The sequence below is a fragment of the Macrobrachium nipponense genome, chromosome 4, assembly GCF_015104395.2.
Source record: "Macrobrachium nipponense isolate FS-2020 chromosome 4, ASM1510439v2, whole genome shotgun sequence".
Taxonomy (NCBI): Eukaryota; Metazoa; Arthropoda; class Malacostraca; order Decapoda; family Palaemonidae; genus Macrobrachium; species Macrobrachium nipponense.
Window position 1 is genome coordinate 144,793,718 of NC_061100.1, and position 14,957 is coordinate 144,808,674.

The 14,957-nt window shown below is 37.7% G+C and overlaps 1 protein-coding gene across 1 annotated transcript in view; it reads right to left on the minus strand.

Moving 5' to 3' along the window:
* The window catches only part of LOC135211543 (glucose dehydrogenase [FAD, quinone]-like), a 20,101-nt gene extending 5,656 nt beyond the window's left edge, over positions 1-14,445 (minus strand). The window contains exons 1-13 of the mRNA XM_064244845.1: positions 14,347-14,445; positions 13,862-14,015; positions 12,579-12,787; positions 11,941-12,127; positions 10,093-10,227; positions 9,142-9,263; positions 8,687-8,743; positions 7,928-8,041; positions 7,354-7,510; positions 3,649-3,809; positions 3,119-3,296; positions 2,234-2,307; positions 573-805 (exon numbers count right to left, since the gene is read on the minus strand). Coding sequence (XP_064100915.1) covers positions 573-805; positions 2,234-2,307; positions 3,119-3,296; positions 3,649-3,809; positions 7,354-7,510; positions 7,928-8,041; positions 8,687-8,743; positions 9,142-9,263; positions 10,093-10,227; positions 11,941-12,127; positions 12,579-12,787; positions 13,862-14,015; positions 14,347-14,445 — 1,880 coding nt within the window. The remainder of the gene's footprint in view (positions 1-572; positions 806-2,233; positions 2,308-3,118; positions 3,297-3,648; positions 3,810-7,353; positions 7,511-7,927; positions 8,042-8,686; positions 8,744-9,141; positions 9,264-10,092; positions 10,228-11,940; positions 12,128-12,578; positions 12,788-13,861; positions 14,016-14,346) is intronic.
* Between the last annotated feature and the right edge of the window lie 512 nt (positions 14,446-14,957).

Sequence of the window (14,957 nt, forward strand, 5' to 3'; positions counted from 1 at the left end):
TGGTGGTCGCGCATGGTAACACTGCATCCCGGGCTTTAAATAGTTACGCTATGTGTAAGTTTTATGTAAATAAAAGAATATCTGGGTATACATTTGCAACTGAAAAGTGTTTTAATAATTTACTTTATGCGAATCACACCGTTAATATTCGAAATAGGATATTATTTAAAGCCCGGGACGCAGTGTTACCATGCGCAAACACCACAGGCGGATGGACAGATGGAAAAAAACAGAGTATAGTTACTTTACTTTCTTTCGTCTACCTTTTCACTTATGTGAAGACACCTGAGACAGGGAAGATAAATCACCTTATGATTTGCATCTGTAACATGACAAAAAAAAAAATCTGTCTATTGAATCGAGACAATTATTTCAAGAGCTCATAGGTAAAGGCACCAAGTACTGTCAAAAATCACTCTCTCTATATCTATCCTCCTCTTTCTCATCCATTATCTTGTACTTCTTCTCTCCCTCTTCTTCGGTGCATTCGGTACTCTACCAGATCCACGATGAAGAATAAAGCCACCTGGATCACACGAAATTTCGCGTTAACGTTGCACACCTTGCTGTACGGAACGAGGACCTCAACTGATTCAGTGCTCAGCTGACTCATTTGACCTTTCGTGGAACTGAACTGAGAGCTTCCCTCACCTGAGTCTAGGGCGTCCACGACTCCCAGGGGGTCCTCAGGAGGGGCCATCTTGCATGTGCTGGTGAAATGGTAAAACGTCCCCGTCATATGGCGGATGTAGCATTCCCAGTACCTGTCGCTGTCGTAGACCTCTGATCGGCACTGTTTCAGTGGCTAAGAAAGAAATAAACCCGAATTAAAATTCCCATTATTAATAAACATTGTCGCAAAGGCTAAGTTTATGAATAATCTTTAATTTAGATTTATAAAATTCATCGTCGCAGTGGCTAAGAGAGAAGTAATCTCTAATTGAAATTGTCAATATTAATTTACGTTGTCCTCGTGCTAAATTTTGAATAATCTCTAATTTTTATTCATATTGTCCATTGTCACAGTGACTAAGAAGGAAAAAAACGAATTAAGATTATTATTGTTAATATGCATCGTCGTAGTGGCCAAGTTATGAATAATCTCTAATTTTTATCAATATCTTTCATTGTTGAAGTTGCTAGAAAGAAACCATTTCTAACTTAAATTGTCATCATTAATATACATTGTCCTTCTACCTAAGTTATAAATAATTTCTAATTTTCATTTATATTATGGTTCGTCTCTAATTAAAATTGTCATTTTTAATGTAGATCGTTGTAGTGTCTAATAAGCGAAGATTCGGTAACTTTGATTTATATCATGCAATGTCGTAGTGGCAAAAGGAATCATCTTCGGTTAACGTTATCATTTATACACACACACGCATACACACACACACACACACACACACACACACATATATATATATATATATATATATATATATATATATATATATATATATATATATATATATATATATACATATATATGTATGTATATATATATATATATATATATATATATATAGTATATATATATATTGTATCAGTGGCTATCTTCAGCTAAGATTATCATTATTAGTATTATCATTATTAATTTATTAATCATGAATACACATTTTGAATGGGACGAGCCAAAATAGTCATTAACTGGGTAAGCAAGTTTCCGAAGTAAAAGAAAAAAATGGGAAGGAAAGATTTGAAAATACAGCCAATAAGAGGAATAAAGACAAGGCAATCGAAACATAGATTCGCTCTTTCTTTCTAAGCTGACATGGAAGCACGATGGTTTGCCTTGAATAAAATTGGATGCTGAGAATTCTAAAAGTCGAAAGCACTTTAAATGCTTTCATACTTATTCTGTGAATTCACAGCATCAAGTCATGCAAGTTGTGATACAAGAGAGTTGTCTATCTTTTCCCTTAAAAGGGAAATGAAGCTAATATGGAATGCCATTTATAAAAAACAGTCCAAAGGGAGGAAGCGTTAACTAAACAGAGTGATCTTAGTTTTTAGCTGACGTAGAATATTCGCAGTTGATATCATGGAAGTTAATCGTGATTGGTGGAAGCTCATGCTGCTCACCGCCTATCAGAGGTTACACTCGAAAAGCATCGTCCAATCAGAAGCAGGCTAGAATCTTCTGTGATATTGACTGGGAATGCTACCGTCAGCTCCGATAGAAATCAGATTGTCGTATCAAATGTGTTTCGTGTTTATCGCTACTCACCCTGTTAAGGAATTTAGCTTCGAGATCCTCCACAATTCGAGTAGTGTTTCCGATGGCCTTGACTACTCTGACAGCTGGAAAGAAATGTTAAAAAAGAATCAAAAGAGGAAAATCTCAGCCAAATCATCCTTGAGTTTTTTTTCTGAAAGTTCGCGAGTCAAATTCAAGAGGAAATATGTTGTCTTAAATTTATTATTCTTTGAAATTTCATAGGAAATTGATTAGGTGACCTTAGACAATAATTATTTTACATGACATTGATAATGTAGAATTATTAACAAGGTAAAATCACTTGGATTCCTTGATTCTAAAAGTCTGGCAAAAAAATTCTTCATTTGCTGAAGTTTCTTTAGGATTTATCGAAAGGTAACAGCATTTCTCACCTAATCGCCAGAAGATGGAGAGTTTAGTTCATTAAATTAATTAGTTCTTCATGTTTTGCATAACTTTTAGACCAAACTAATACCAATTCGTTCCACGTACTTTTGCAGTCTTCATGATTCATCAACATCATCAACTAATTTGTTCCTTTAGGAGGCAGTGCCGTCAGTGTAACTTATGCGGTGCACTGTAAGCATTAAGGTTCTTTGCAGCGTCCCTTCAGCCCCTAGCTGCAACCCCTTTCGTTCCTCTTACTGTACCTCCTTTCATATTCTCTTCTTCCATCTGACTTTCCACCCTCTCTTTACAGTTGTTTCAACATTATTTTCTGGGCAGAATGACTTCATACGTCCCAGTGCTTGGCCTTTGGCCTAAATTTTATATCTGATTCAATCCAATCAGCTAACTAAATGCTAAGTAACCGTTCCCTTCCAATAGAGGTTTATAGCGATTATAGCAGGTGATTCCCATGAGAAACATTACTCTGAATCGACTTGAACTCACCTTTAATGAGAGTGGCAACGTCCGCTGGATTAGAAAGGTACTTCGGGTCAATGAGCGGGAGAACGTTGGGATCGTTCGACGCCAATCTTACAGTGCCTCTGGACTCCGGCCGAAGGGGAAAAGGGTCCATGCAAAATCCTTCATGTCCATAGAGCTCCCAGAACTGCTCCAAGTAGACCTGCAATCGGGAGGAAAAAGGCTTTTAAGGATCGTCTTCGAGTATCCCTCAGGTGTCTGTCGGTTCAAATGAACCAGTTAACCTACCATGAGCTGGATAAGATCACGAAAGCTTACTTTAGGGCCATGCTACATGTTAAAACAGAGATCTTGTTATCAAAGCTTATGCTTTTGTGATATCTGTATTGCCACACGGAAAAACACAACGGGTTCTATTACCACAAAGCAAATATTCGGTCAAAACAAACTGATGATTATACATATGTATATTGTTACTGCATTAAAAAAGATTAACTACTTTAGCCAAATTTAACTTCGGTATCATCCCCAAGACATCAGTAGATTACCATTACCTGTTTCCTCAAATTGTAAGCGGAAGGATAAAATATTCCCAGGTCATACGTTGGCAACACTGAACTCAGGAAAATAATGAGGTCTGGCCACGTGGGGTCAACGCCCCCATTCACATTGATGAAGGCGTGAGGGTTGTCACCTGGGTATTCGGACAAGGGACCTGAAGAAGCGTCAACAGAAGAAATGTCGGGAATTAGTACCAGTTCCTCGTCTTTCCCACCGTTATCCCTACACTAAGGGGTTGGTTGCCTGATGTGCCTTTCCTTACATCAGCCATGGTTTATTATTTGGCAAGGGGGTTTTTATGACCGCATGCCCTTGCTGTCATCAATCACAGTTATTGGCAGTGGGCCTAGCCTTTTACTAAAAGGTAAGACTGCAAGGCAGCAGTTTCCACAGTTATTAAAGGTGGGCCTAGCCTTTTACTAAAATGTAAGACCGCAAGGCAGCAGTTTCCACAGTTATTGGCAGAGGGCCTAGACTTTTACTAAAAAGTAAGACCGCAAGGCAGCAGTTTCCACAGTTATTGGCAGTGGGCCTAGCCTTTTACTAAAAAGTAAGACTGCAAAGGCAGCAGTTTCCACAGTTATTGGCAGAGGGCCTAGCCTTTTACTAAAAAGTAAGACTGCAAAGCAGCAATTTCCACAGTTATTGTCAGTGGGCTTAGCCTTTTACTAAAATGTAAGACTGCAAGGCAGCAATTTCCACAATTATTGTCAGTGGGCCTAGCCTTTTACTAAAATGTAAGACTGCAAGGCAGCAATTTCCACAGTTATTGGCAGTGGGCCTAGCCATTTGCTAAAAAGTAAGACTGCAAGGCAGCAGTTTCCACAGTTATTGGCTGTGGGCCTAACCATTTGCTAAAAAGTAAGACCACAAGGCAGCAATTTCCACAGTTATTGGCAGTGGGCCTAACCTTTTACTAAAAATTAAGACTGCAAGGCAGCAATTTCCACAGTTATTGGCAGTGGGCCTAACCATTTGCTAAAAAGTAAGACCACAAGGCAGCAGTTTCCACAGTTATTGGCAGTGGGCCTAGCCTTTTACTAAAAATTAAGACTGCAAGGCAGCAATTTCCACAGTTATTGGCGTGGGCCTAACCTTTTACTAAAAAAATTAAGACTGCAAGGCAGCAATTTCCACAGTTATTTGCAGTGTGCCTAACCTTTTTACTAAAAATTAAGACTGCAAGCAGCAATTTCCACAGTTATTGACAGTGGAGTGCCTAGCCTGTTTTACTAAAATTAAGAAAAACTTGAAGAAGGCAAGCAATTTCCACAGTTTTTAATTGGCAGTGGGCCATTAACCTTTTACTAAAATTAAGACTTTGGCAAGGCAGCCAATTTTCCCAGTTATTGGCAGTGGCCTTAGGGCCTTTTACTACAAGTAAGACTGCAGGCAGGGCAATTTCCACCAGTTAATTGGCTGTGGGCCTTTTTTAACCTTTTAGTAAAAATTAAGACTGCAAGGCAGGCAATTTCCACAGTTTTGGCAGTGGGCCTAGCACTGGGACTTATTAAGACTTTGGGCAGTGGGGCCAGCAATTTCAACAGTTATGGCAGTGCCTAACCTTTACTTACATTAAGAAAACTTGCAAGGCAGCAATTTCCACAGTTATTGGCATGGGCCTAACCTTTTACTAAAAACTTAACGACTGGGCAAGGCAGCAATTTCCACAGTTATTGGCAGTGGGCCTAACCTTTTACTAAAAAGTAAGACTGCAAGGCAGCAATTTCCACAGTTATTGGCTGTGGGCCTAGCCTTTCACTAAAAATTAAGACTGCAAGGCAGCAATTTCCACAGTTATTGTCAGTAGGCCTAGCCTTTTACTAAAAAAGTAGGACTGCAAGGCAGCAGCTGTCCTTTTAGTCGCCTTTTACGACACGCAGGACCTACGGTGGTAGTATTTTTACAACCCTACCTCAGGGTGGTGAATTAGTACCGGTTATTTCGGGCCAAATATGGAAGAGCCGGAATCATCTGCCGAGAGCAACCAGATTCGCTGAACAGCATCACCAATATCTAGTAAATTTACCTCGCCGTCGAACTTCTCAGTTCCAGCGGTCCTTTTATTCCTCACACCGTCGGGCTGAGGAACAGCTTCTCTGAGGATGGCGTGTAACTGGAGCTTTAGAAGTTCAAGCGAAGGTGCGATAAATTACAACCCTTATAATGTTCTCCTTGTATTTTGATACCTTTTTATCTATTTGTTAATTTATTCATTTATTCTTCTAATTAGTGGAGTCTCCTCTTTCTGTATCTACCTTTACTTCGTCTCACTTCTTCTAATGAACACCATATTCTTTGGAAGCTTGAATTTCATGCCAATGGCACCTGTGGTGGGCTTGTTCCATATGAATATAGGTGTCATCTACTGAGTATAATAATAATAATAATAATAATAATAATAATAATAATAATAATAAAAATAATAATAATAATATAATTTTCTTCAAAATGTAAAGACTGGAACATGGAATAATGCAAGGTTATTATATATCCCAGAAAGTATTATAAGCATAATTACTTTAAAAATAGAGAGAGAGAGAGAGAGAGAGAGAGAGACTGTGTCCTTTAAGGTAGTACTTGTTAGGTGTACCTGCACTAAAATCAAACGTCGTAAACACACGTCGGTAATGTATCCCGTACACACACACATTACAAACGTGTAGAAGACAGCTGAGCAAATTATTAATAATCCGAACTAGTGTTTCATGCAATTATCGAACATTTGCCAAAGATTCGTTCTCCACTTACGGTCACTGATTTGTTTTCAACCCGATTGCAATATGTAGTATATGCAATAAGTTGCCGACATTGTTTTTTTATAAGGTTGTTGAAAATTGTAAAGCGGTTCATTAATTGGGCGAAATCTCCAAAAAGCGTTAGTTTCAATCGCCAATTTGTTTATAACAATGAATCTCTCCTCATTTTCAGTCAAGAGATGCTACTCCGGTTGATGGTAATGCAAAGTATGACTGGGTGAACACGTTATAATATGTACTGTTCACCTTCTCTTATGACATTGACTCCTGAACCCTTTCCCTGTATCTAAATTTAGTTCCTGTACTACATGAAATTACTCGGAAAAAACTTCAACCAGATAAAAGTGGAATAGATACAGTTGACAACAAAAAATAAAGGCACTTTTTGTGCGCACATTACCAATTTGGCTCCTCTCAATTAGGAAAAAAAAAAAAAAAAAAAAACTTTTCAGAACCACTTTTCCCGCAAAAATATTGTTAGGCAAATCATATTTTGAAACTGAAGAAAAACTAGCTTAAAACTCGATCTGTCACAGGAAATAGAAAGTAGTTTGTGAGGTAACCGTTAGGAAAAAAGCCGCCTGATAATTTTTTTTCTTTCATTCAATTCGTTTGTCACTGAATAATGTAATAATGAAATTATTATAGTTGTTTATATAGATAGATGCACACGCTTGCCTGTCTGCTAAATACCACGGAAGAAAATGAACGAGTCTTTTGGAAAATTACCCTGTACATTATACATATTATTCCCCGGCAGTTTTTCTCAAAGCACCGTTCTTAACATGCTCCGTGTTTCTAAGAAATGTAATTAAGGTCAATTTTACTCCCGGATACTAGCATGCACACTTTCCAGCAATAGGTCAGTTTGCGGTGTAGACAAAGAACCGTATTTCATTTTGGAATTTTCCCTCTGGGTACGTGCTAAGTCGTGCTTACCTGTTCGGTATTTGGCGAATTCTGTTACCGCAGAAAGTGTGAATTCCTTCGCTGGATTCGGCAATATCCCTTTCCTCACGGTCCAGCAGAGCCCAATGGGACCCACGTGATCTTGGAGGTTCATTCCCACTCCTGGAACGTCTGCTACGACATCCACCTGGAAAGAAAGTCCTGTAACATGATGTCTTTGGGTCGGGTCGAATTCATAGGTCATCTCTGTTTCACAGTCTCGGCTATATTTCATAAAACAAGTGTATTCCACCGGACTTGTCGTATTTCCATGAGAATTGCCCGATATGAGACTTGTCGCATTTCATGGATTTTGCCCTTTTCCGTAGGAACTTCCCTATTTCATGGGACTGCTATGGTTTTTGCGTCCACATAACATTCAAATATTTCATGCAATGTTACATTTATCAATCCGTCGAAGCTAAACAGATTTGGCATATTCTATGAATTTTCATACTTAATATATCATACATCACAAATTTTCTATACATATGTAAAATGAAGGTCATATTCCAGGCATATTTACAACATGGGTTCAGTCGACAATCAATAAAAGTGTTTATACATTATGGTACTGCAAGTGTTCCCTAGGACCAACGCCTGAAAGCATCAGCACTTGCGGTGACGAAAAAGCTCCTGCAGATACGATGACCTCTCGTTTGGCGCCAATGGTGAATATCTGAAACGAAATGTCATTAGACCAATATTCTTAGCTCGAATTCAGCAGGAGATGACAAAGTCCTGCCAGTTTGTCAAAGACCTTGACAAAAGATCAAAACTGTCAATCTTGTGTGTACAATTGGATCCAAGTACGTGGACAAGACAGCCATTAAATGGAGGCAATAAGCAGTGAAGATACATGAAATGTCTGATAAACAGTCCCTCTTATAGTGCACTGAAACAATTCCGAAAACGACCGAAAGGGCCAAGTTGTAGGCGAGTTAGGACCAAGGCTGGAAAAGATACCTAATTGCCTACTCTTTATCAGCCCTGCTTTGTTTACCAGCTGAAGCTTCGAAGTAGTTCAGCGTCAAGGATTTCTGGACACCCCTTGGCTTTTAACTGCTGCCACAGATTATATCCATTGTCTTCACGTCAAGTGCTTCATAGTGAATGTCATTATTGGGGTGACCGAGTTGCACACATACCATGATCCGTAATGTCTTAAAGATTTAATATTCTGTGGCATATCAGTGGCAATAACAAACCAGAATTTATCTGACAAAATATTGGTGTAATAAATCTCAATAACTATCAATAAGTAATCTCTACATTGCTAGTTTTATATTCAAAGGATAGATTACTCACTAATGACTGTGCTTACCTTGCCATTGCGTTCAAATTGCACACCGACTGCTCTTTTTTCGTCGTTGAAAATGACCTAGAAAAGTGAATAAGCCTTTATATGTAGTACAGACCTCTCCTTCAATTAGAATTGTAAAAGTCATATCACGGTAGCGGTGACTGTGATCTTGCTGTCATATACAGTACAGACCTTAACGTCAGTTTGAATTATATCAGTTGATTTCATGACAAGTTTACATCACGTCAGCACTCAATGAAATAAGAAAAGTGGTAAACCATTCAAGTCAAGTAGTACGTACATCAGGACCAGTGCTGGTCTTAATCTAACTGGTGAAACATTTTAAACTAGAGATTTACCAAAATAACAGAGTTGGAAAGTAAGCATATATTGTATGCATCCATTGCTGGCAACAACAAAATGCAATAAACATGTTGTAAATACAGAAGAATTAAGGAAGTGATTATATAATATACCTTATGAACCATAGCGTTGTGAAGAACATCCAGGTTGGGTCGTCTCGAAGACTCCTTGAGGTATTCGTGGGCTGTTGAAGAGCGCAGACCTTCTTTGGTGTTTATAATCAGTTTCGCAAAGCCTTTTAAGAAGACGGAAAACGAAATGATTTCTTTCATATTTCTTCTGTTCATCCTAGTTTGCTAAACATCTAAATTTTTAATTAAAGTCGGTTTTCTATCAGCGTACCGAGATATGGAAGAGCATTATAAAGGACTGATATTCATTAAAATGGTCATGTAAATGTAAGTTTCTTATTGATTGAAGGCTAAGAGCAATGAGGATATTATTACTAATTTTAAACCGATTCAGGTTTTATGGTCTTTTCCTAATACCTGCAAATATGTCAATAAAAATACTTTAATATATCCATTTTTTCTGGCAGGCGCTATTTCACCTCCAAAACTGAAATAACGCAAACATTATAAACACTTCAGAAGTCATTAAAGATCCTTCATTTTGAAAAAGTTATGGAACAGAAGAGCAAGTTATGTAGGTTTACAATAAAATGTCAGTAACAAAAAATAACAAGTGAAAAATGGACCGAAGTTTCTCCGGATTAATCCAGTCTTCTGTTCAGCGTATAATGCTGTATGAGCCGCGGCCCACAAAACTTTCAGGCTGCATTTTGGTATGTTTGATGAGTGGAGAGTGGATGATCAGCATACCAATTTGCAGCCCTCTAGCCTCAGTAGTTTTTAGGATCTGAGGGCGGACAGACAGATACCCACTTCAATAGTTTTCTTTTACAGAAAAAATAAAAGTGAGGTCCACGATATGGATGAGATAGAGCCCGATGGGAGGTCCATCAAAAATAAACAAAAATAATAATAATGATGAAGACATCGCGACTTCATCAACCTCGATGTATGTAAGTAGTTTTTCTTTTAAAGTTCTTTTTCAGATCTTACCTAATTGCTGAGGTCCGTTGTAGTCCTCCAGCACTGGATACCCAAGTTGGGCACCACCTGACAAAAAGGCATCGGTGAGGGGCCCTCCTTTTGTTGGAGTAACGCCAATAGGACCTGAATTCCCATAGTACGCATCTGAGGGAAAGATAATTTGATCTTTGTTATTCTGGAAACAACTTTCTTTACCAACAGAACTTCCATTGTAGAGTTCTATAAAAAAAGAGTAGATTTATCATGACTGTCACTCAAAGGACAAAATTTGATACAGTTTATGGTACTTGACAGCAGTAGAATGATATTACAGTAAAAGAGCACTTGTAGTTTTTATCATTCAATTTTAGTTCAGTACTTGTTTCATGTTGCTATATGGCACGCTGCAACCTTGTTTGTTCATCAGTTTATTGCAATAAAAAAATCTATTTTGAATGGTGAGGACACATCCCAATGGGAAATGTCAGATAAGTGTTATACCATTGGCGAAGGTGTTACCCTTCTGTGTAGGATTCAGTGTCATCCACATATACGCATTTCTGTGAGCTTAAAGATCACAGATATTCACGCGATTTAATGGTCAGGAGAAGCCGCAGGAAATTTTTGAAAAGAGAAGGCGGAGCGCCCAATATTTTCGTGTTCACGCATCTGCAGGGCACAAAGGGAAACAAAGTATATGATACGTAACAAGTAAGCTCTTACATAGAAAAAGTGTGGTAATACAAATTACTGATTTTGTGTGACCTTTGCACCCCGAAGATGTGTAAAATGCGCTCGAGTACTTGGCATGCTGTCGTTTCCTTTTAACTGCTCTGTTGTTTCAGATGGTATTTCTGTTTGTAACGCTAATAATTATTAGCGTTACAAACAGAAATGTCATCTGAAACAACAGAGCAGTTAAAAGGAAACGACTGCATGCCAAGTACTCGAGTGCATTTTACACATCGGGGCACACAGGGTCACGAAATGAGTAATTATGATCTGAGGGTTTCAATGAACTCAACATTTCGCCATTTCAAAATCGTTAACAAAGATTGCAGAACGACTTAAGGTAATGCAGCATTCCCTTCATCTTTCATAGGGCACACATCCTAACCTGACGATATATATGGTGTACAAAGGGTATCAACGTATTTTTTTCGGCGTATAACCCCATTCACAGAGCTTACTTTTCAAGGCAGTGATTCCCAAACTTGACCACACCAAGGACCCCCAAATATGATGAGTCCCAGCCGAGAACCCCAGCCAATAAATTACCATTACCATACCGGGATACCCATTACATTGCAGTAAATTGAATATTTACGTATTCCTGCACAAAGCAAGTATCAGTAAATATATGAAATATTTTCAATATTTTTTCTATTGCTTTAAATTCAATACAAAGTAAAATTGGTGAAAACAACCACAGGTTTTTCTGGAGTTGGAAAAAAAAATGTTTTCATTGTGTCGCAGTCCCCCTAGTTTGGGAACCACTACTTGAAGTATTTCTCTCTTAAAAGTCTCTGTAAAGTTAATAATAATTTCCATGCTAGGATGCAGATTAGTGTGCATTTAGAAGTTATTGCGTGTAATTTAACAATAAGTTAAATAAACAAACGTGTAAAGTCAAAATTCAAAATGTCAAGTTGGGTTTGGTAAACATAAAATTTTCTACGCTTTGCAGTATAAAGATAGCTGCTGAATATAGAGTATATTTGCCAAACATGGACGATGAGTTCTTATGTTCCTGTTTTTATCAATTTTATCATTATAAACCGTATAATCCAGGTGTCATTTAAATCTTAGACATTTGCATTACACAAGAACTTTATCATTATTATTATGTTCAAACGAAAAATCTTGATTCCTGCTTACTCTGGGGTCCGGCTGGTCCATTATAATTTTCGAACTTCTGGAAGTACTTCAGGACTGACTGATAGTCCCAACCAGGGTTGCCTAAAGCAGCCCAGTTATCAAAATCTTGTCTGCTTCCTCGGACGTAAGAGAGACCATTTATGGTAGAACTTCCCCCTAAAACCCGGCCAGTAGGTGCTAGACCTCTCTGAAAAGGGAATCAGTAAATAATTACATTTTTCAGTTATTATCTACCCTGAAAACCGGTTTGTCAGCCCTGGGTAACCGAATTATTATCATCTCAACAATATAATAAGCAATTATCTTTACCTGATCAATGCAATTCAAATTAGTTTAGAATAGATTAGAGAATTTAGGACAAAAGAGTAAAAAGGTTTGAAAGGTGTAACAGGAGGAAAACCTCAAAGCAGTTGCACTATGGATCGATTGTTAGGAGAGGGTGGAAAGTCAGATGGAAGAGAGAGATTACGAACAGAGATACAGTAAGAGGAAGAAAAGGGGTTGCAGCGGGGGCCGATGGCACGCTGCAAAGAACCTTAAGTCATTCCTACAGTGCACCGGATGAGATGCACCGACGGCACTACCCCTCTGGAGGGCAATTCAAATTAGAATATTTTAAACAACTGAACCATCTTTACCTGCTCAATGGCATTCAGGTTGGAGTACTGCTGAGGGACGGTTTTGTGACGCCAAATGCTGGGATTCCCAGATATGAACTGGGCCGAGATTAAAGGGACGATGTAGCTGTCAGCAGTGGGTATAGACCCAGCCTCCAGCAGGAGAACCTTCCATTCCTTCACCTCCGAAAGTCTGGAGGCAACAATGGTGCCGGCTGTTCCGGAACCAACTGCGGGCAGATGTGAATGACTCTTAAGGGTGCGTTCACACGGTCGAACAACGTTCGACGGACAAACATTGTTACCAATTAACAATTGCTTACCAGAGTTTGCCTTGTGAGCAGAGAAAGAACAGTGATATACAACTTCAACTAGTACCACAGTTTGTTGCCAGATCTACTTCCCTCGTTTAAACGCTTTTGACGTCATCCTGCTTCGCCTTTGATATGGCAACAATGTTTGTCAGTCGGGCATTGTTCGACCATGTGAACGCACCAATAAGAGGTTCCTGTGCAAAGGAATTGTGAAATTGTCCTGTCCTTTCAGTGCACAGGATTTTTTACCAGGGTTACTCCGTGAAAGACAGAAATTATGATCACTATAATAAGAGATATCAGCTCTGAAAACCAGAGTCATCTGGATGGATTTCAGGTAAAATGATCGTGCTAACTCAGACAGTTATTATCTACAAAACTGAGTTAATGGAAATGTTTCAGATGTAAGAAACGCATTAGATATTTATGAATTGCGAGACTTATACACCCGAATGTCGACAGAGAAGATATTATGTATCAAGAACTGTAAATTTCAAGAATTTATCAGAAACAAAAATTACGCTCTCAAAATACTTCCTTTGTTATTTTCTGTGCAAAAACCGAAAATCATTTTATGGTTCTTATATCTTCAGAGCTGAATTTGCCTTTTTCTTTTTAGAGGGTACCAACGTTTGAGGGAATAATTTGCCTGGTGTAACATGTACAAATGGGCTCTAGTTAAAAAAAAAATCTAAAATCATATTCTCTGTCATTATGTATATTTCATTGAAATAAGTCATTATAATGTAAATATAGTGTGTTTTGAATATCCATTTGAAATAAATCCTTCTCAGTTCATTACAAGTTCATTGCAAGTTCATTACAAAATTTAAGATTCGAGGTGAAACGTTAATGAAGATGAAATATTTGCTGAAAATAAAACCAAGACAATATATCATTTATAAATCAGAAATCAAAATCCAACTCTGATGGATTTTTTGTTACAAATATTAAGTACATTTAGTAACGAAACTAATACTGGATACGAACCAACAATAAAATCATATTCGAGAGAAATGACATCAGCAATTTCGTACTGAGCAATGTCTTTCAGTACTAGGATAACTAGCAAACGGAAAACTGGAAGAATAATGGCTCCCAAAGACCTCGCGAAGAAATCCTCAGGGATCATTTTGTTAACTTCCTGGAAAACAAGAAAATAGCAGTCGATTAAAATCAGGTTAAGCGAGGAAGACTTTCAGTTTATATTCTGCAGTAGCATATTAACTAAAGGACGGAAACTGGAAGAAAAATAACCCCGAAGTCCTTAAGAAGAAATCCACCAGTTCAGCTTGTTAATATCCTGGAATAAAATTAGGAGAAAATAATAGTGGATTAAATTTGAAATCAAATGAAGCGTGATGGATTTCCTAAACATTTTGCTTACTTCATTACTGGAAGAAGCTTTCTGGAAGAATAGAGGAAGAAAATAGAAGATGATTTGAAATCAAGGGAAGTCTGAATGATTTTCATACCATTTTGATTATTTCAGTATTTTCATGACCAACAGACGTTAAACTTGCAAAAAAGAATGGTTTCCAGGCTCCTCGCCAAGAAATATCCTCGGGAACCATTTTGTCAATGTCATGGAATGAAAGAAATGAGGGGAATATAATTATCGATTTGAAATCAATTGAAGCCCCAAGGATTTTCTAAATATTATTTTATTCACTAAATTCCATGACGATCCGTAGAACTTCTCGTGAAGAAATTCTACGAAATAATTTTGTAAACTTCCTGGAATAAAACAATGCAACAACAGCAAGACTTCAAATCTTGCCAAGCACAAAATATTATTAAAATATTTTGTTCATCCCCTGAAGTAAAAACAATAAGCATAAAAAGAAAAGATACGATTTATAAGAAATGAAAACTGATGTCACTGACCTTATACAGGGAGAAGTTTTGTTGAAATTGTTTAGTTTTAGCATTATGCTAAAAATCATATCTTTTGGAAATTACGCGAAGGGAACTTTAGATCAAACTTAAGAGAAGTAAATCAAAGATAAAAATATCTAATATAATGTAGTATTGTACAGGACCATGTAGAGATTTTGTATCAATAAGGTCTGACGACGCAAAAATA